Source organism: Cebus imitator, unplaced genomic scaffold (assembly GCF_001604975.1).
Source record: "Cebus imitator isolate Cc_AM_T3 unplaced genomic scaffold, Cebus_imitator-1.0 Scaffold11, whole genome shotgun sequence".
Taxonomy (NCBI): domain Eukaryota; kingdom Metazoa; phylum Chordata; class Mammalia; order Primates; family Cebidae; genus Cebus; species Cebus imitator.
The window spans coordinates 5,736,574-5,759,074 of NW_016107326.1; the positions used below are offsets into that span (position 1 = coordinate 5,736,574).

At 37.6% G+C, this 22,501-nt stretch overlaps 1 protein-coding gene across 12 annotated transcripts in view; it reads left to right on the top strand.

Annotated features, from left to right (window-relative positions):
* Positions 1–22,501, top strand: part of KAT6B (lysine acetyltransferase 6B) — a 208,660-nt gene that overhangs the window by 123,342 nt on the left and 62,817 nt on the right. For all 12 annotated transcript variants that reach the window (XM_017549712.2, XM_037727192.1, XM_037727197.1 and 9 more), the window contains one exon: positions 16,516–16,624. In XM_017549712.2, the coding sequence (XP_017405201.1) occupies positions 16,516–16,624 (109 nt within the window). The remainder of the gene's footprint in view (positions 1–16,515; positions 16,625–22,501) is intronic.

The window sequence follows — 22,501 nt, forward strand, 5'->3', positions numbered from 1 at the left end:
AAAAAAAAAAAAAAAAAAATGCTTAAGTCAGTCTCAGACCTATTGAGTCAAAGTCTGTGGGTGTGACTTGGGCACATATATTTTTTTAGAAGATCTATGGGTAATTCATCAGAATCAGGTTAAGATTCTTCACACCTCCTTACAGTGATTGCAGTGAGCTGAGACCACACCAGTGCACTCTGGCCTAGGTGACAGAGTGAGACCCTGTCGCAAAAAATAAAATAAAAACTAACCAAAGACATCACAAGAAAAGGAAACTGTGCAACATTCCTTATGAACATAAACACAGATTTTTTTTTTTAAATTAGCAAATCAATCCAGAACTATATAAAAAGTTAATACATTTTCAGTTTATCTAGAAAAATGTTTATCCAGAAATACTGTTGATTTAATTGTGACATGAAGCAAATAATATGATCATCTTATTCAGATAAGGAAAAAATAATCAACAAGCTAAAAATCCATTGATATAAACTCTTAGCAAACTAGGAATAAAAGAAACTTTTGTCAGCCTGATAAAAGACATTAATAAAAAGCCATAGCTGGCCTGGCATGGTGGCTCACGCCTGTAATCCTAGCACTTTGGGAGGCCGAAGCAGGCTGATCACCTGAGGTCAGGAGTTTGAGACCAGCCTGACAAACATTGAGAAACCCTGTCTCAATGAAAAATACAAAATTAGCTGGGCATGGTGGCACATGCCTGTCATCCCAGCTATTCGGGAGGCTGAGGCCGGAGAATTGCTTGAACCAGGGATGCGGAGGTTGTGGTGAGCTGAGATTGTGTTACTGCTCTCCAGCCTGGGTAACAAGAGTGAAACTCTGTCTCCAAAAAATAAAAGCCATAGCTAATGTCATTATTAACAGTGAAAGACTAAATACTTTCTTCGTAAGGTCAGAAGTAAGACAAGAATAGCCCCCTTTCATCATTTCTATTCAGCATTGTGCTGGAGTTCTAGCCAATGCAACAAGGTATGAAAAATAAATGAAAATTTGGGAGGAATAACTAATAATGTATCTTACAGTATTAAGCATTAATTATAGTACTAATACCATCTCTTACAGCATGCAGATTAAGAGGAAAACTAATAGTGTCTCTCTTTAGTTTTAGACCACATGGTCATTTATATCAAAAATCCTAAAGAATCTTTAAGAAAGCTGCTAAAACTAGAGAGGATTTAGTGGGGTCCCAGGATACAAAATGAACATCGTTTTTAAAGTTGCATTTCTTTGTGGTAACAATGAAGATGCAGAACCTGAAATACCATTTATAATAGCATCAAATAATATGAAAATATGTAGGGATAAAGTTGGACAAAATATAGGCAAAGCCTGTACCCCCAAAGCTATAAAGCATTATTGAAAGAAATTAAGGCAGCCTAAATAAATGGAGAAATGTCCCATGTTCATGGATTAGAAGACTGAATAATGTTACAATGTCAGTATTTCCCAAACTGGTTTATAGAGTCAAAACAATCTCAGCGAAGATCTCAACAAGCTTTTCCCTAAAACTTGGGATGCTGATGAACAAATTTGTGACAAAGTATTTCAAATAGTTTTTAAATTTTTTGAAAAAGAAAAAGTTGAAGGACTAATTAATGGGAAGAAGAAAATCTCAACAAAAGGTCCTGGAATAACTGGTTATAAATATGGGGCAAAAATAAACTGTGACCCTTATCCCACCTCATAACAAAAATAAACTAAAAGTAGTGTATAGATACATAAAAAAACTAAACCTATAAAACTAGAAAACAATATAGGATAAAACCATTGCAACTTTGGGATAGGTGAAGGTTTCTTAGATTGAACACAAACTAGAAAAATATATAAAGGGGACTTTATCAAAATTAAAACACAAAGTTTTTCAAAAGAAATTGTTAGGAAAATGCAAAGGCAAACCACAAACTGGGAGAAAATATTCACAACACTTATATCTTATGTATTATATACATACGTACAAAGGATCTGTATCCAGTATCTATAAGGAACTCTTACAACTTAATAAGACAAACAACCCAATTAAATAATGGGTATTACTCGTGTTCCTCAGGAAGCTTATACAGATAAAGCTCAGGTATGGGATATTTATTAAGGGATGCCCTTGGTATTAAGGCTTTTGAGAGGGAGGGCAACAAAGCAGCACTGGGTGGAGGGAGATTTGAGCAGTGATGTGGCTCAGGAACAGTCTTGGATGATTTCACAGGTCGCTCTGAAGCTGGATTGGAATTACGCTGAGTTGGGCCTTCATGCTGCCTTATTTATTTATTTATTTATTTATTTATTTATTTATTTAGAGACACAGTCTCACTCTGTCACCCAGGCTGGAGTGCAGTGGCACAATCTTGGGCTCACTGTAACCTCTGCCTCCCGAGTTGAAGCGATTCTCCTGCCTCAGCCTTCCAAGTAGCTGGGACTACAGGTGTGTGTCACCACCCCCAGCTAATCTTTGTATTTTTTGTAGAGACGGGGTTTCACCATACACTCTCTAGAACAGCTAAAATTAAAAAAACTGACTATACCAAGTGCACCTGGAAGTGGAAAATGGCATAAGCACCTTGGAATACAGTTTGCCTTTTTCTTATAAAATAAACCTAACACTTGACCATATATATCTAGCAGTTCCACTTCTAGGTATTATCCAAGAGGAATGAAAACAAGCACACAAAAAAGGATGTTCATATTAACTTTATTCAGAGAGCCCCAAACTGCAAATAACTCAAATGTCTATCGACAGATAAATGGATAAACAAATTAGGTGTATTGATACAGTGAGAAACTAAGTAGCGTTAAATGGAATAGATTACACATGCAACAACATGGATGAATCTCAAAAACATGTGAAGTGTAAGTTTAAGTCATAAAAAAGTACAGATTGTATGTATTATTTCATATATGAAATTTTATAACCGGCAAAACTAATATGTAGTGACAGAAAGCAGATCAGTAGTTGCTAGGTCTGAAAATGGACGAGAATGCAGGAGAGAACATTTTGGGTTGAATGAGAGTGCTTTATGTCTTCATTGTTAGGATTATTACATGGATGTATCATTTGCCCAAACTTTTTTTTTTTTTCTTGTTTTTGAGATGGAGTCTTGCTCTGTTGCCCAGGCTGGAGTGCAGTGGTGCGATATTGGGCTCACTGCAACCTCCGCCTCCTGGGTTCTTCTGCCTCAGCCTCCCGAGTAGCTGGGATTACAGGCATGCACCACCATGCCTGGCTAATTTTGTATTTTTACAAACCCCATCTCAAAATACAGTAGAGACGGGGTTTCTCCATGTTGGCCAGGCTGGTCTCCAACTCCTGAGCTCAAGTGAACCACCCACCCCGGCCTCCCAAAGTGCTGGGATTACAGGCATCAGCCACTGTGCTGAGCCTGCCCAAACTTGAAAAGGTTGCATTTTGTTGCAAGTAAATTATACCTCAATGTAATTACACCTAAGTAAAGGTGATTTGTTTTTTAAAGTAAAACTTCTTATAATGGGGATTGTGTTCATGAGGGATATTGATTACACTTTTAATTTTCTTTTCTTATAATGTCTCCATCTGATTTTGGTATCAGAATTATGCTGGCCTCATGAAATTAATTGAGAAATATTTTCTCCTCCTCTATTTTCTGAAGTCATGTAAAATTGGCATTGTGTTCTTAAATCTTTGAAATAATTCACCAGTCAAGTCATCTGGGTCTGGAGTTCTTCTAGGGAGGTTTCAAATAATGAATCATTTTCTGTAGTGGATTTAGGGTTATTCAGCTTTTCTATTTCTTGTTGGGTTAGTTTCATTAATTTCATCTGTCTGTGAAGTCCATTTCGTCTCTGTTGTCTAATTTATTGGCATAAAGTTGTTAATAATATTTTCCATTATTTTAATGTCTTAGTGGTCTGTAATTGTATCTCTACCTTACTTCCTAATATTGGTGATTTGCATTTTCTTTTTCTTAATCAGTCTAGTTAGGGGTTTTTAATAAAGTTAAACATATTCCCATCTAATGACCCAGGTGTTTCACTCCTAGGTATTTAATCAAGATAAATGAAAGCACATATTCTCAAAAATACTTGTATAAAAAAGTTTATAGTGATTTAAAAAATTTTAGCCCTAAACTTAAAACAAATGCTGATCAATTATAGTGAGAACAAATAAAATTTTGTATATTTACAGCAAAATACTCCAGTGATAAAAATTAATGAATTACTGACAGATACAATATATGTGAATCTCAAAAACACTGTGGAGAGTGGAAGAAGCCCTACACACAAAAAATTATAGTGTCTGAGTCCATTTAAATGAAGTTCCAGAACAGATATAGTCAAATTGTGGTGGTAGAAATCAGATTTGTGATTGCTTAGGAAGGGAAGTGGAAAGGTATGGACTGGAAAGGAGCAGGAGAGAACTTTTTGGGTTATGGAGTGGTCTCTATTTTGATAAGGGTGTGGTAGTGTATGCATTTATTCAAAGCTCATCAAACTGTACATTTTATTGCATGTAAAATATGCCTCAGTTGTACAACAGTGTGAATGTAGTCATTGACACTTAACTTATGCTTAAAGATGGTTAAAGTGGTACATTTTATATTATTTATATTTTGCCACAATTGGAAAAAAAAAAACTTTTTGTTATTTATTTATTTATTTTGAGAGGAATCTTCTGTGTCACCCAGGCTAGAGTGCATTGGCATGATCTTGGCTCACTGCAACCTCCGCCCCCTGGGTTCAAGCAGTTTCACCTCAGCCTCCCTAGTAGCTGGCATTACAGCTGTGTGCTACCACGCCCAGCTAATTTTTAGTGGAGATGGGGTTTTGCCATGTTGGCCAGGCTGATCTTGAACTCCTAACCCCAAGTGATCTGCCTGCCTTGGCCTCCCAAAAAAGTGAAGGAATTACAGGTGTAAGCCACCGCTCCCGGCTGAAAAAAAAACACTGTAAATGGGAAGATGTGAAGGTTCTGATGGGCAAACATTTAAAGTGTGTATTTCCCCCCATAACCATGTGCTGTTCTATTATTATTTATTTACCATTTATGTGCTAAGTAAGAGTGTAATTTAGAAAGTGATAGGAAAGTACCAAGTAGGAAAAATGTTACATTCACATATTCAACAGATATTTATCAAACATCTATATTATGTATAGGAATTAAAAAACCAAACAAGGATCTCCTTCCAAGTACTCACCATGTACTAAGCTATTTAAGATATGCAAAACTTTACCAATTTCACCAAAATAATGGGCTTTTTCTTCCTTCTTCCTACTGTTAACGCTTACTAGGTGTCTGCAGACTTGTAAAGTTCTAGGAAATTAAGTTTAAAATCCTCACCCTCAGGGGAGGGGGTGGGGGGGAAGCCTATCACGCCTGGCATTTCTTCTCCTGGCCTTGCTGCAGCTTGCATTAGTATTTGGGGAGGGGCTTTGGTTTTGTGCAGTTCCCACACACCTTACAGTGAAGCTGTGGTGTCAGGGAGCAGAATCTGTGATAATGTTCATATAAGTGCCCAGGGTGGCGCCTGGCCTAAAGCAAAGTAGATTTAGAACCTCCACCACAAAGGGGATGAACCTCCACCGCAAAGGGGATCTAGGGATGAGTCAGTTTTCTGCTACACAGAATTAACTCCAAAAAACAAGGTCAGAGCTCTTGACCTTCAGGTAGTAATTATCCACATAATCCTCTTTTCCTACTGCTTATGAATACTGCAATTGAAAGGGTCAGAGGCAGTCTGAAAGCAAGGAAAACAAAAGAAGTCAGGAGCATGGAAATTCTGCACACCAGATGGTTTGTGTGCCCAGAGGGCAATTGAGAATTAAGTGTAGTAATGAAATTACACTACTTTTATTGGTTCTGTGAGGACAAGCACTTGGAGTACCAATTATATTCTGCTTGGCATACTTTGGGTGCTGAGTAAATATTAGTAACTTATTGAATAGAACATAACATCTCAACTGCCATGTAAATCTTTGTGAGTGCAGGGCACTGTCAGAGGTGGTGGTGATAATGTTATTGAGAATGTGACTAGTGTGTGACTTTTCTAGCTTGTTAATAACCACTTTACCTGTGTCTCATCTCCTCATTCTACTTTCCTGTTTGAATCTAATTACATTCAATTGAGTTGCCTGTGTCTCCTGAGCAGTTGGAGCAGGTTTCTCTTGGCAGGATTGATAGTAAGAATGTCTACATTCTGTTCAGTGTGCCTAGGCAGGGTTCTAGGTATGATATGTAAATTAAAATGAATGCCTTAGGGCAACTGCAGAAGCTCCTAGCTGCCTCTAGCTGACACACAGCTCTACTAAGTATCAACTTTTGCTTGTGCTTCTTGTAAATTGTTGTTATGCCTATCCTTTAGTCTGTGCATTACTATTATGCTTCTAGCCTCACTTGGAAAACATTCCTAAGTCATAGAGTTGAATTACAATACAGAATTTCTACCAACAGAAGCCCTTGAATTATTTTCAGAATCTAGTGCCCAAGTTTTCCTATTTCTTCTGTTTTTCTTGCCGTCTTTAAGATAGAGTTTCTATTTACATCCCTGTCGATTTTTGTAACCCTAAATAAATTATAGTCTTGAAGTTTGGACCTGCTCCAGTCAAGGTACCTGCTGCACTGAAGCTGGGAATCAGTCGAGAGGCACTTTGTTAATTTTCTTTTTAAAAAGAAACGACTAAAGATTTGTGACACTTGAATACAAAAAAATTAGCCAGGCGTGGTGGTAGGCGCCTGTAATCCCAGCTACTCAGGAGGCTGAGGCAGAGAATTGCTTGAACCCTGGAGGCAGAGGTTGCATTGAGCTGAGATCGCGCCACTGCACTCCAGCCTGGGTGATGGAGCGAGACTCTGTCTCAAAAAACAAAACAAAACAGAACAAAACTTGTGACACTTGAATGTAAGTTGATTTTAAAATTCCACTTTTCTAAATCCAGAGTAGGGTTTATATTGCTAATATCATGATATGTTTGCCAAAGAGAATAGTTTGTAAATCCTAAACAGACTTCCTGTAACCATGTGTTGAATTTCCAGCTGTGTTGAATTAGACTTTGAGTCCTCTTAAGAAGATAAATGCAATATCTTCAGTTTCTAATGGCAGAAGTGGAAGAGAGAATTTCAGATGAAATCTTAAAAGCCAAGTCCCTGTCCAGATAAGAAACTGAAGGCCCTGGGGCAAGCAATTGTTTAATTGTCCTTTTTTTCCCCCAAAAAAACTTGTAGGCTTCATCAACCAGAAAAAAAAAAAAGAAAGAAAAAGAAAAACAAAAACAAAAACAAGAAAACACACACCACACAAATGAGATGCTATTGTTAAATGCAGTGTGCAGGATTAGAGTTGTTTCCTTCCGATAGAACCACTTTCCTTAATCAGCACTCTTATAAATGGCACACCTGCCTAATTAGAACAAGTTCTAGACTGCAGGATACAGTGTGAGCATTTCAATTAACTTCACACAATTGAAAATTGTTGTGGCTGATGTTCTTAAAAAGTCTTCCTTCTCCCTTCTTACTCCTTTGTGGCTAAGCTTTATTATTTTATACTACTGAGTCAGCCTTTGATCATGGGACTTTCCCACTCTGTGGTCATTGAAATCTTTTTTTTGTTTCTAAATGATTTCTTTAAATGAAAAAAAGTGATGTGTTATAGGGATATATTTAGGGATGCTTTTGAATATTTGTTTATTAGATTTTGCTATTTCCTTACTGTCACTTAAAATATGGAGAACCCTCATCCTGTGACAAGGAGGTAAAAATATAGCCATCACATTCCAGATCTCCATACATTAACAATAATAAATCCTTTTGCCCAGAGTAATACAGATACTCAATCCACAGAGCCAGTGGGGAAGATATAGTGCTCCCTCACAGAACCAATTACCCACAGAGAAGTATAATGAGCAGGGGAGGTGATACAAAAAAAAACCTATATAGGAAGAGTAAACTGATGATGACAGCATTGCCTGTGTAAAGTCTTATAATAAGTATATCTCCAATTATCTTCTGGAAAAAAAATTGTTTGTTATCTGCTTATGTCCAGTTCATTATGGAATTGCAAGAACAGCCTTGGAGTAAAACAAAGGGGTACAGGAGTATAGAGAAAATGGTGGTAGACCTGTTGTAAACAGAGTTGTGTCCTACCCCGAGGAATGTGAAGTAGACCCAGGGCTGCTCTGAGGGAGTGCTGGGCATGAACCTCCTTGCTGAGGAATGGCTGCCTGACCACAGTTACTGTTACTGCAGATGCAGATGGGAACAAGATAACACTCTGGAAAAAATAGGATGATTTAGATCATCACAGGAAATCCCTACTTTTAGAGTTAGTGTGTTTCCGAAGACTGTATCTTAAGCAGATTGCTGTGAGGGAAAATCCTGAGTGTACATGATCTATATCCTAATTAGGAGCTGCCTTGATCTGTTCCAACAGACATCAGTTGCATAAGTGGGTTAAGTGGCAAGAAATAAAGTCTAGTTCTTTATAAGGTAAGTGTGAAATAGAGTTCTGAAGTAGCAAACAAGAAAACCTTAGTAACAACAGGAAGGAGTTTTCAATCTCTGTTGCAGTATCATCAGTTATGAAGTTTATGGGCAATAATTCATCACCAGTAGTAAGGCAGAAAAATTTGTAAAATATTTTTCTTTTTCTTTTTACTCCTGTTCCTGTCCTTAGAAAGATATTTTTCTTTTAAAAATAAACTGTAACAGGCTAGGCATGGTGGCTCATTCATGTAATACCAGCACCAGCTCAGGTAAGTGGATCACTTGAGCCCAGGCATATGAGACCAGCCTGGGCAACATGGTGAAACCTCTTCTCTACCAAAAATAAAAAAAAATTAGCCAGTCCCATTAGCCTGTCTCTAAATAAATAAATAGATTAAAATGAAAATTATATTTAAAAAGACTAAACAGATATGTAGTCTTGTTATAATTTTGTTACCATTGCAGTGTATTCATTTTACTTGGCTTCCTTTTTATTTTTCTTTCTTTCTTTCTTTTTTCTTTTTTTTTTGAGACAGAGTCTTGCTCTTATCGCCCAGGTTGAAGTGCAATGAACCGATCTTGGCTCACTGCAACCTCCGCCTCCCAAGTAGCTGGGATTACAGGCACATGCCACCATGCCCAGCTAATTTTTGTATTTTTAGTAGAGATAGGGTTTCACCATGTTGACCAGGCTGATCTCAAACTCCTGACCTTGTGATCCGCCCCCCTCAACCTCCCAAAGTGCTGGGATTATTAAATGTGAACCATCTCACCTGGCCGTGTTTTAAAATTTTTAATTTTTGTTTCTTTTGAGACAGAATCTTGGTCTCTTGCCCAGGCTGGAGTATAGTGGCATGATCTTGGCTCACTGCATCCTCCACCTCCTGGGTCCAAGTGATTCTCCTGCCTCAGCCTCCTAAGTAGCTGGGACTTCAGGTGCCCACCACCATGCCCAGCTCATTTTTGTATTTTTTTAAAATAGAGACAGGTTTTACCATGTTGGCCAGACTGGTCTGAAACTCCTGGCCTCAAGTGGTTGCCTGCCTCGGCCTCCCAAAGTGCTGGGATTATAAGCATAAGCCACCATGCCTAGCAACTTTTATTATTATTATTATTTTTTAAATAAACTTGTATTCTTTCTAGAGATGGAAAGAAATGGCGGGGCTGGGGAGGGGGAATGCCACCACAACTATGTGCTGGCAACTGGTCATGCCCCAAATCTATCCTACGTACAAACTATAGGGAGTATTACTGAGCAAGCCTTAATAGTTAATATTGGGCAGATAATTTTCCTCTCAACTGATTTTTAAATTTTAGTCCTATCTGTCAGTTTATCTCCAGGGAAGTATATAGCAAACATAAATGTCATTTATTTTGTGTGTCAGAGTAAAAAAGGCTTCAAATTAGATAATGGGGGAATCCACCTTGCCATTGATGATTTATTTACATGTCATGTTTGTGGTCATTGAAGATGTACATGAAACTAAAAGACAGTTGACAATATTTTGGGACCTGTAACTTGGAGAAACCAGCTCCCAACTTCAGAGCAGTTTGTTCATTTGTTTATTCATTTATTCAGTAGATATACTTGGAAGCTGGGGCTACAGCAATAAACAGTCTCTGTCATCATGATGGAACTTATGGTTTAGTAAGGGAAACAGACAAATGAATGGTATGTAATTTTCAGATAGTGATGAGTATAATGAAGAAAAATAAAGCAAGGTATGGAGCCAAGGAGTTTGAGATGGCCTGGGCAATGTCACGGGACCCCATCTCTATAAAAAGTTAAAAAATTAGCTGGATGTGGTAGTGCACCTGTATAGACCCAGCTACTTGGGAGGCTGAGGCAGAAGGATCACTTGAGTCCCAGGGGATGGAGGCTGCAGTGAGCTTTGATCACGCCTCTGCTCTCCAGCCTGGGTGACAAAGCGAGTAGTGTCTCTTAAAAGCAAGGCATGGAGATTCTAGAGTGGTGCCAGTGGAGTACAGTTTCAGAGAGGTCAGGGGACAGCCTTTCTGGTGAGGTGTATCAAGCTCTAAGTGAAAGGAGGGACAAACCATGGGAAAAGCCAGAGAGTAAAGGGCTTGGTGTCAGCAGGCTGGAGCTCCTCCATCTCACTAGTTAGGTGACCTTAGAGAGGTGTGTAATTTACCTATAAAAAGTGACAGAAGGAGCTGCCAGGCTAATTTTTTAAAATATTTTTAGTATAGCCAAGGTTTCACCATGTTAGCCAAGCTGGTCTTGAACTCCCGATTTCAAGTGATCCCCCCGCCTTGGCGTCCCAAAATGTAGGGATTACAGGCGTGAGCTACCATGCCCAGCCAATATTCATCCTTGTTTGCTTTTGTGGTATTATTAATTTAAGATTTTATATTTGTTTATGTTTTTCTTTCTCTGACATCTTTTTCTTTTTGTTTAGTTTGAGTTTTCCTTTTATTAAATATTTGCAGGCCTTTTGGCTGTCAGTGGAGGCATTTTCTACTCTGTTCCTGTACTCCCTAATTCATTCTTTAAAAAAATCCTCTAAGATTAATATTCATCATGGGGGCTCAGAAAATCAAAGTCTTTTATAGAGTAATTCTAAACCCCACAACAATTCATTTGTTCTGATGTTTATTAAGTACTCGAAGTTGTTTGTTTGCTCTTTCTGTTTTTATAGCCAAAGAAAATTTCGCAATACTCATAGTAGTATTTGAGTAGAACTTTATAGTTTACAAAATCCTTTCCACACTCACTCACATTTGAACTTTAACAACCCAAGAGCTAGACAACATAGACTCTATTGTGCACTTTTACAGATGAGGAAACCTGAGGCTTAGAGAGCAACGTTTAAATGTGGGTCTTTCTATGGTGCAAGTATGAACATATGAATGAAAAATGTTGAACTGTTTTGTTTTTAACACTTGGGATTACTAAAATGGTATATATTTTTAAGCAGTCTCATGAAAGATGTAGATGACTTATGAAATACGGATCTATAGGGGATCATAGAGAGAGAGGGCTATATATCCTTGATCGTTGTGAACAGAGACCATGGAAATGGCTTACAAAACCTCTTTGTGTGTCATTATCAGGAGGAGGATTTGAGTCTAGATACTGCTGGCTCTGATTTAGTTTAGGAATTTTCATTTATTTTTGTCCAGTTACGTAGACTCAGGCAAACAAATACGTAGTTTCCTTCTGGGCAGAAATAGAAGTAATCATAAAGTAAAATAAAGTTTCTTAAAAATACATTGTCCTAGATTTGAAGAATGTTTCCTTAGAAAAGGCTATCTTATTTTGAGGTCAAAGGTCTTGAAGACTCTGAAAATTTCTAAGTATTATAGAATCAATAAAAAATTAGAACTGGGAAAGGCCTTAGAGATTAACTCTAGAGCTGTTATTTGATCCGGAAGGAACCTTTGAAGAGTCCCAGATCCCCAGTTTGTGTGAGGTGAAATTGTATACTGTTGTGTCCTCAGCATCCTGATGGCTCCCATCCAGTCTCTCCATGGCTTCTTGATTATAGGGACCTCTTATTGCCTCAAGAATAATCCATTCCACAAATACTGTATAATTTCACTTATATGAGGTAGCTAGAGTAGTCAAATTCATAGACACAGAAAGTAGAATGGTGATTTCCTGGGCAAGAGGAAGAGAATATAGGAAAGTACTGTTTAATGGATACAGAGTTTTAATTTTGCAAGTTGAAATGAGTTCTGGAGATAGATGGTGGTAAATCCCTTTACTCTCAAAAAAAAAAAACAAAAAACCATCTAGACTGAATTATTATTTTCAGTAGGCCCTCTACATCTGTGGGATCCCCCCCCCCACAACTTTTTGTTTGGGAAAGTTGTAAAGATGAGGAAAATTTGAAAGAATAATATAATGAACACTCGCATGGCTTTTACATAGACTCCCTAACCATTAACATTGTGTCATGTTCTCTCTCTCTCTCTCTCTCTCTCTCTCTCTCTCTCTCCACACTAACATACGAACACACTTAGGTTTTGTTTTGTTTTTTTCTGACTCATTGGAGAGTAAGTTACTCTCTAAAAATAATACTTTACTCGTAGATTTCAACATAAAGACATCATAACACTTTACTCCTATATTTCAACATGTATCTACTAAAAACGAAGATATTCTCCTAATCACAATCATGTTGACTATATTATATCTAATTTATATATTGTCTAATTCTGAGTACACATTATCCTAATTATCTCAATAATATCCTTCATAGCTGTAGGTATTTTGTAAAAATCCAGAATCCAACCAAGAATCACAGATTATATTTGTATTTAGTTTTTATGCCACTTTAGTCATATAAATTGGTCCTGCCCCCTGCCTCCCTTCTTTTGAGAAACATGGTCATGCTCTGTTGCTCAGGCTGGAGTGCAGTGGTGCAATCATGACTCATGATTGCAAACATCTTAAATATGACTTACCTGTAGTAGATTTGTATAGAATCAAGTTGCTCAAGCCATCTTCCCACCTCAGCTGCCCAAGCAACTGGGACCACAGGCATGTGCCACCATGACTGGCTAATTTTTTGATTGTGTAGAGATGAGGTTTCCCCATGTTACTCAGGCTGGTCCTGCCCTTTTTCAGATATTATATGACTTTTTGAAAAGTCCAGAAAACTTGTTATAGAGAATGTCCTCCAATTTGGATTTGCCTAATTGTTTCTTTATGATTAGACAGGATAAATGTTTCTGATAAAAATACTACATAGGGAGTGTCCAGTCCTTCAGGATGGGCACTTGGAAGGCATATGATGTCACTTTGTCCCATACTGGTTAAGAAGGTGTCCACCAAATTTCTCCATTCTAAAGGTACTTTTCCCCCATGGTAATTAATACATAATCTATGATGTATTAGTGGTTACCTTTTTAATAGATTTTTAAAACCATATGCCATTGGTCATGGGAGAAGTTGTATGGAATATATTATGAACACATTAGTAAAGAGTTATTGCCACTGGAAAGATAATTTTAGACATTATTCTGTTATTCTGAGGAATGGAGAGGAGGTAGCAAATTAATAAATGTGCTGTCATAAAGACAGACTTGTGTTTGCATACAGCTCTACATTTGAACCTATGCAGCCTTAAAAACATTACTTAAATTCTTAGGTGCTCAATTTCTTTTCTAAAATGGAGATAATACTCATACCAGGCAAGATTGTTAAGATGATTAAATGAGATAGTACAGGAGCAGCCTCTAGCCTAGCAGCTGCCCCAGGGCCATTGCATGGGAGACAAGGAGATCCCTCGAGCACAGCTTGCTGGATGTTTTAATCTTTAGACTTATTCATGAGCGTTCCTTCTTGGGATTAGTTTAAAATATTCAGGCATATTGATGGGAAAATGTGATCAACAGGTTAGGTGCCTTTGTGAAATTTCAAAGGAAGGAATTAAGAATTTGGAGATTTTTGGTATCATTTTCAAATGTCTTAAATATGACCTATCTGTAGTAGATTTGTATAGAATCAAGTTGCCATTTACTCAGACCTCTTTCTGACTGGAATCCATTTTACTTTATTATAAGGGATTTTTTAAAAAACAGTTTATATGTAGTCTGATTGAGAATAGTAAATCATAATAATTCTGTGACCCATTTACATGTGTTACTGTAAAAGTTTCATTTCGTACAGGTGACAATTTTTTCAAGTTAATTAGGCTTGGCTACACTGAGGTTAACAAAAAGTGCTTTGAATTATCAATAATTCAGCAGGGCAGACATTTCTGTATAATGCAGTGGTTTTATAGAGTATTGTGAGATAGTTATCCTTAAAATAAATGGTTGTGAGCATACATCAGCATGGTGGGGTTCACTTGAATGTAGCGTGAAGTGATAACATCTATGCTTTCTATTATTGGGCAGAGCGCGGGACATCAGTCTTTCTGGCCATGAACTACTAGCAACCTTTGTCCTTTGTGTTACCTTTAGTTAAAAACGAAAAATGAGCATGAATGCTGGCTGATGGCCATGTCTCTCTCTCAGCTAAAAATTCATCAGGGAAAGAAAAATGGGATTGGAGATTTGGATTTGTTTCATTGCATGAATGATATGTGACATTCTGTAAATTATTTATCACTGCAAGGATGGATGGCAGCAGTAGCTTGAACATTGTTATATCAAATGAAAGCAGGAATCCCATTAGTAAAGAGGCCTGGGTTTTAGCTAGAATCTATCAGGGGAATGTTGTCACTTTAAAACCAGATTGTTCTTTTAATTGCTATTTAAAGGAACAAAAGTGTTCCCAAGGTACTGCAGTTGAGCAGTTGCAAGTAATAACTATGGATCCATAATTATGCAGTGCTGATTATCTGGCATTTAAAAAACTGTGGCTAGAGTCAGTGACCAATTTGTTGCAGCTTGTCTCTTTCGGTTTTTCTAGTACAGAATGTTTTTTATACTGGGGCTACAAAAATACATTTGCATAGCTACCTCAGAACGTAAAGCCTGTGCATATTCTAAGAACAAATTAAGCTGAAAGTAAAGGGAAGATAATGAATGCCTTTGTAAGATGAAATTAGCAGTCATATTAAAGAATTTTGTGAATGCTTGGTCATGAGATGGTTTTTTGTTTTTGATGACGTGTTGTCACAGGAAACCAAGGCATTTGTTGGAATCATTATAACCACTGATTTTTTTTTTTCAACTAACATATATTTCCTTCATTTATTCAATTAGCAAATATATTTTGAGTGCCTACTATGCACCAGGAAATGCATTAGGCATTTGGGCTAGAGTGGCTGAACAAATGAAGTTTATTCTATGCTGATGTATATTTAGAGAGTTAGACCTAGCAAAATCTTGTTTTTAATTTACATTTAAAAACATTTGTGATTATGTTGGGTGTGCTTGCTCTGAATTTTTGATTCATGAGATTCAAATATAGAGACATCATAGTAACATTCAGATGGCTAGCAGACAACATGTGTGAAGGCTTGGAATATGTGGTAAAATTATAGTTTTCATAGTTTTGGCTGTTCAAAAGAATGTGACCAGATCTGTAGGCACAGTCAGCTATTCATATGGATGGAAATACTAGCATTGCTGATAGTAGTAAATAACAATGGGGACACTAAAATGTATGTAGATTTATACATTGTTAAAAGCAATTTTTATATAAGAGTTAAAGGGTACTAGGGGACTAGACAAATGTTTTGTTGTTTCTTTTATAAAGTGGGAATGTCAGAGATTGAGGGCTTATCTTTTTTGTTTGTTATGGTGTGGTTTACATTTGAAGATCTTTGTGCCACAAAAGCTTTGTTAATAATGATTTCTTGATCTTTTCAAGTGATCCCACAGAATCCTGCTCATTATTATTCTGTTGCCTAAAGACATATAGATATTTTATGTCAAATATTTAGTAGGTGAATAATAGCAACCTGCATTACAACATTTAATAAAGTTTACGCAGTCTATAAATGATATTCATGGACTATAATGCTGAACAGATAATTTATTATAGGCACATAGATAATGGGAACAGTTGAGATGTCCAATGAATCCTTAATTTTGTTCATTTCAGGCAAGCTATATAATATATAAAGGTATTAGATTTCATTGGTTTAATAAAAATTACTTCTGAGTCATACATTATACTGAAATGTATTCAGGTAATACTTTAATATCAAATAATTTAAGAGATTTATCCCAGGACTTTGGGAGGCTGAGGCGGGTAGATCACGAGGTTAGAAGATCGAGACCATCCTGACCAACATGGTGAAACCCTGTCTCTATTAAAATACAAAAAATTAGCTGGGCGTGGTGGCACGCACCTGTAGTCTCGTCTCCTCGGGAGTCCGAGGCAGGGGAATCTCTTGAACCTGGGAGGCGGAGGTTGCAGTGAGCTGAGATTGTGCACTGCATTCCAGCCTGGCAACAGAGTGAGACTCCGTCTCAAAATAATAATAATAATAATTTAAGAGATTTTTTTACTAGCAGAAAATGTTGATTAGCAGTTTTTCTTTGTTAAAGAAGAACCTGTAAGTAAAAAGTTAAGAAGCTTTTGACTTTAATGTTTTTAATTTTGAAATGGAAAAGTGACAGTATTTTTTATTTTAATTTTGTCATAGCCCCGTGCTGATCCCATTCCAATATGTAGCTTCTGTCTGGGGACTAAAGAATCAAATCGTGAAAAGAAACCGGAAGAACTCCTCTCTTGTGCAGATTGTGGCAGTAGTGGTAAGTTGTGATTTTCTTAGTATTGTACAACAACTTCCTATTATTATATCTTCATGCTATTTATCTCTCTATTAAAACTGTGTTGTTATTTAAGGCAATTATGTGGTAATAGCATCGGCTTTACATTTTAAAAGAAAAAGTAAGGAATAGAGAAAAAAGCATGAATATATTAGTGCTAACATGTGGATATTATATATGCTTATATAATACTATGCATATTTATGATTGAGCTTTTATTTTATACCAGCATTGGTAATTCAGTGTACAGATGTCTACATTGTAGATAAATTCAATGTAGAGAATTCTAAGCTTTCAAGCTAAGTACAACTGGAATCACTGGCTTGTTTTCTATTAATATAAACCAAAGTCTCAAAAAGTATTTTAGTCTCGAGTGTTTCCGGTCATGACACCTACTGGTGAAATGTAATATTACAGCCCAGCTCTGTGTGACTCCAAATGAGAGAGACAATATTCTGGAAACTGCAATAATAGAATCAGTGTCATTGGGCATGAAAGAAATTCATATTGTCTGGAATAAGATAAGAAGAGTGGTCTGTACAGAAAGTGATATTGAAATCAAGGAATTATTGGGTAGGGACTCTTGGCAAATTGCAGTACCTCAAATGTTTTCAAGGAAGCTATTACCTTGAAGGCAGTCTCTGCCATTTTCTCATAAGATTTTAAGGCCATACCTCCAGTTTCATAATGGAAATTTAAAGGGAAACTGTGCTTATCTTAATTTGTTTTACCAGCCAGTCTTCCTTTATGTTAAGCAGGTTTTATTTGCTTAGGTAGTACTGTGCACATTCATGCACACGCACGCGCGCGCACACACACACACACACACACGTATACATGCATATATACATGTCTATAGATTGAGTGGTAGTTGTTAGATTTTTTAAAATTAATCATTTTTTGGCCGGGCATGGTGGCTCACACCTATAATCCCAGTACTTTGGGAGGCCTAGGCAGGAGGATCATTTGAGCCCAGGAGTTCAAGACCAGCCTTGGCAACATAGTGAGACCCAGTTGCTACAAACAACACAAAAACTAGCTGGCTGTGCTGTAGTCCTAACTACTTGGGAGGCTGAGGCAGTAGGATAGCTTGAGCTCAGGTGTTCGAGATTACAGTGAGTTATGATCTTGTCACTGCACTCCAGCCTGTGCGACAGAGTAAGACCCCATCTTTAAAAATTAATAGCAAAAAAAAAAAAAAAAAACAAAAAAAAAAAAAAAAAAAAAAAAAAAAAAAAAAAAAAAAAACACAATAAAAATTCAGCTTCAGCCTTTTCTGTTCTTAAAATTTTTTCCCCAAACTTTTTTCTCTAAAGTCTTATTTTAAAATTCATGACTATTTCTCTAGTTGTATTAATTTCTAAAAAAAATAAAAAACTAGCAAAACACCATAGCTAATTTTTGTTTGGGAAGTTGTGAGACATACTGGTTAGGAGCAGACTCAAGAGCCAGCCATAGCCCTGTTCCTCTACCTTGAGTTAGTTACTTCACCATTCTGAGCCTGTTTCCTCGTTAGAAAATTAGGGATGATGGTAGCACCAACCTCTTGGGTTTTATGGGAATGAAATGTGAGGGCACAAGTAAATAGCCTGGCACAAGTTCTGCAAGAACTACGGTAAGTGTACTGCAAATGTCAGCCACGTTATGGGTTAGCATGTTTGATATTGTTGTCCTTGATTGCTGTACGTAATTTAAAACCTTATCATCACTTACGACAGCTGCTTGATGGTTGGATAGAAGAAATGTTTCATACTAAGGAATGACAGTGTTGTGTAATGATTCTTCTTTCTCTTATGAAGGTTTAACTTGATAGGCCCTTTGTGGTTCAGCAGTTTTCAGGTGCTGACTAGGAGGGAGAGCCTTGGAAATAAGACATTTCAAACCTTGCTTGAAAAATACATTCTGACAGTCTTTTTGATGGGCTTTACAGATTCATTAAAATTCTTTTACCTCACGGCATCATGGATAGTGACAAAAGGGCATGGAAACATTATCTGTATGTTCAGTTTAATACATTTCAACCCTGCGACATCCCTGTTTTATGCTGGAGAGGTAGTGCCTCACTCATCAGTTCTGACTCTGTCGTTATCTTTTGGGTTTTCTCATGAGGCTCATTCTGAATGAATTATTCTTTTGTGTAACTGCCTGATGAATTTAGTGGTGTTCACTTGTCTAGGGTTTACCCTTTGTGATTTTTAAGGTGGTACTTTAAAAACATCCTTTTCTGTTTTATTTCTTTAATATCTATTTGTCTGGGTGCCTAGACAGATTAAAGACGTACTTAAATGTGGGAAGAAAAGTTCCCTTCATATATTTCCTTACCTCTGGTGATACACTTACTTGAGTTGATAAGGAGTTTGAGATCATTATCTTCTAGATCATAACTTCAAGGCCTCCTTCACAGGGTATAAAGGCGTAATTCTAAACAGGTAGATCTTAGATTTTCTGATGTAATCAATCTCCCTTCGTCTTTCCCAGATTGAAGACCTGCCAAAGGGGAGGTTGATCTCCTTTATATTCGAGGTCACTGAAAATTTCTTTCCCCTGGTGTTTCTTACTTTTCACTCAGACATTTTCAGGGTCAAGACAGAGGTGTTTAGGTGCTGTGTTATGTTTTCTCTGTTCAAAAATATCCTCGTTTTCTCTTTTAACAAATTGAGAATAATGGCTTGAGGATACTGTCCAGAGGGTGTATGTGGCTGGTGTCGCTTTCTGAGCCAGTGTTCACGTGGAGAGAGCCGGAGGTTTTGGGACCAAGGTATGGGTCATGGCAGAAATTCAAGCCCTGGGGTTATCATGCCTCTTTGTTGGGGATAGAGGATGCCTCAGAGTGCTTCTCTTGACTCTGCAGTGGGATCTGGCTCTAGTGTTGAGGTTCACTTAATCTTCCCTTGAATGTGCTGTGCCAGCCTGGCTTTGGCTAATTTAGTTAAAAAAAAACTATTGTTCCTAACTCAGGGCAATGCTTTGTAGATACTTATTCATCTGGTAGATCAGAAGAAAAGACTTAGTTGTTTTTTCCTCTTTAAACTAAAGGATCAAAATAAAATATAGTTGGTTTTAGGCAACTTGGGGGTTCTTGTAGTTCTAATGCTCTGTTTTGACACCTTGTAATTCTAAGGAAAAAAGAAAACAGTAGGCCAGCATGCCTTAATAGTGCCCTCTGATAATGGCAGGAGCCCTGTTGTCACAGTCCAGCATCTCAAGTGGGAATTACAGATTGGTTGGCACTCCTAAACTGACCTTATGGAAATGACTGCCTTCTCACTCTTGGAAGAGTCTGTTGGTTCTGGGACTGAATTGAGACTGTTCATAATGATCAAAAGGATCCCAAAATGTAAGTTGTTTATATGAAAAAAATACCCATAGCAGCATAAAACCAGAAAAAGGAAATATAGATGGCAGCCTGTAGGGAGGATCATTCTTAAATGTGTTTCCCATATGTGCCTGATGCTTTTTAGTCATCCCTATCTGAAGTACCATTTGTATGATGTCACATTTAGCTTCTGCTTAGATTTCGTAGATGACAGTAATAAATGTTTCCTTCTGCTTATATCATAAAGTAAAGCCAATTAGAAATTTATCTGTTTTTAAAGGGGCTCAGTACTTCAAATGGGCAGTATTTTCTTTAACAATTTTTTTTCTACTAAAAGTTCTTTAAAAAAAAAAATCATTCAAGTTTATATGTACTAAAAATGTGAGGTGAGGTACATAATGCCCAGAACCCTGAATGTGGTATCCCTAACCTGGGTTCCAGTTCTCTTCTGCCACTTGCTGGCTGTGTAACTTTGGTTTTCCTCATCTATGCAGTGTAAAGGAGAATGTCTGGTCTCTGCATCCACAGGGCTATTGTGGGATCCAGTGAGATAATGATAGGAAGATGATCAGTAACTATAAAACATGAGACAAATGTGAAGGATTATTCCAACCACTAATATGAATGTGGGAATCATCAGATAGTCTAGGTCTGTGAAAATGTTAGAAGTGATTTTACTTGACTTTCATGGATCGGCCTACTTTGAAATTAACACTGTTATATTCTCTTTGCCTCATTAAGACCAAATTATCTTTAATTAGCTTCACATAAGTATTAGATATTATACCAAATGAAATTTTGTGTCTGCTGCTCAGATTGCTGGGTGGTTAAATCTTACTTACAGATGAGTTGTATGCATGTGTGTTTTCAAATTAGCAAATCTAAGATAAGTGTACAGTTCAAAATTACAGCATCATTCTAAGTGGAAGCTCATTGAAACGGGAGACAGAAGAAAGGCTGCTGCGATGCAGCTGGGAGAGTGAGAGAAATCCCTTTTGTACAATAAAGGGAGCGAGAGCTGCGGAGTAGGATATCAGTGCGCCCTTGGGAGACCTGAAATCTTTCCTGGGTTTGTCTTTATTTGTGTGTTAACCCTGAACAAAACTTGCATGCTCATGGAGGGAACTGGTAGCAGCAGCGCATGGATATATGGTCATATGAAAATATTTAAAAAGACCAGTAGTTTCTTAAGGTCATCCCAGGAGCTGGTTGCTTAGTCATCCAGTTTCACTTTGACTAGATGGAGATTGAATCTGCAGGTTGGAAAGAAGACACTTGACTAGAAAGAAACCTAAAAATATGATCCAAAGAAGAAAAGAGGCCAGGCGCAGTGGCTCACGCCTGTAATCCCAGCACTTCGGGAAGCTGAAGTGGGCAGATCACTTGAAGTCAGGAGGAGTTCGAAACCAGCCTGGCCAACATGGTGAAACCCCGTCTCTACTGAAAAAAGTGGGAGGGAAAAAAATAAAATTAGCTGGGCATGTAGTGTATGCCTATAGTCCCAGCTACTCGGGAGGCAGAGGCAGGAGAATGGCTTGAACCCGGGAGGAAGAGGTTGCAGTGAGCCGAGACTGCATCATTGCACTCCAACTGGGCGACAAGAGTGAAACTCTGTCTCAAAAAATAAAAGTAAACCAAAAAAAGATGGGAGGTTGGGAGAGGAAGATAAGCCCCATTCCCCCAAAAGCCCAAAGCATGATCGACCATCCAAAGGGATGTAATTTCATTAAAATTGTGTTTGTCTGGGTAACAGTGACCTCCTTGTAGCAAAATCTAATGATCGTTTTTCAGTGTTTATCAAAACCTAATTGGTATCTTTTAATCCACAGCAAATAATTTCTCTTAGCCATATTTGATTTTGCAGGGAATCCTTTTTCTTGAAGTGTTCTTTTCCTTTGGCCCCTGTGACAGCATATTATCTGTGTTTTTTCTCTACCACTTCTTTCTACATATTTTTATTAGCCCCTTGGTCCTCTCTCCATTCCCTAAATGTTTCTTCAGGTGTCAGTCATTGGCCCTGTGTTTGTTACTCTGCCTTGTAGATTCTACTGAGCTTCTGACCATAGATAACAAGCATCTATAGAGTTTCTCCATGAGTCTACCTCCTAGGCACCTCAAAGTTAATATCCAGAACAGCTCGTCAGCCTTGCACTGCTTCCTCTACCCAAACAACAGCCACAACAATAACAACAGAAATCCCAGCAAACCAACAACATTCCGCCTCTCCTGGAGGATTTCCTGTTTCAGCAAATGGCACATTGTCCGCCACTCACTCAGTAACACAAGCTGGGAATTTGGAGCCATCCTCTGTCCTGTTCTCTCACACCAAGGAATCACCAAAAACACAGGAATTCTAAATCATAATATATATCTTGAATGCTAAATTTATCCATGCATCCCCACCAGCCCCACTGAGATGTGCTATTATAATGACCTCAATCTAAGCGTCACCCTTTTTCCTCCAATCCAGTTTTCATAGTGCAGCCTAAGTTACCTTTTAAAATTATAAATCTGATCACAGAATTTCTTTTTTTTTTTTTTTT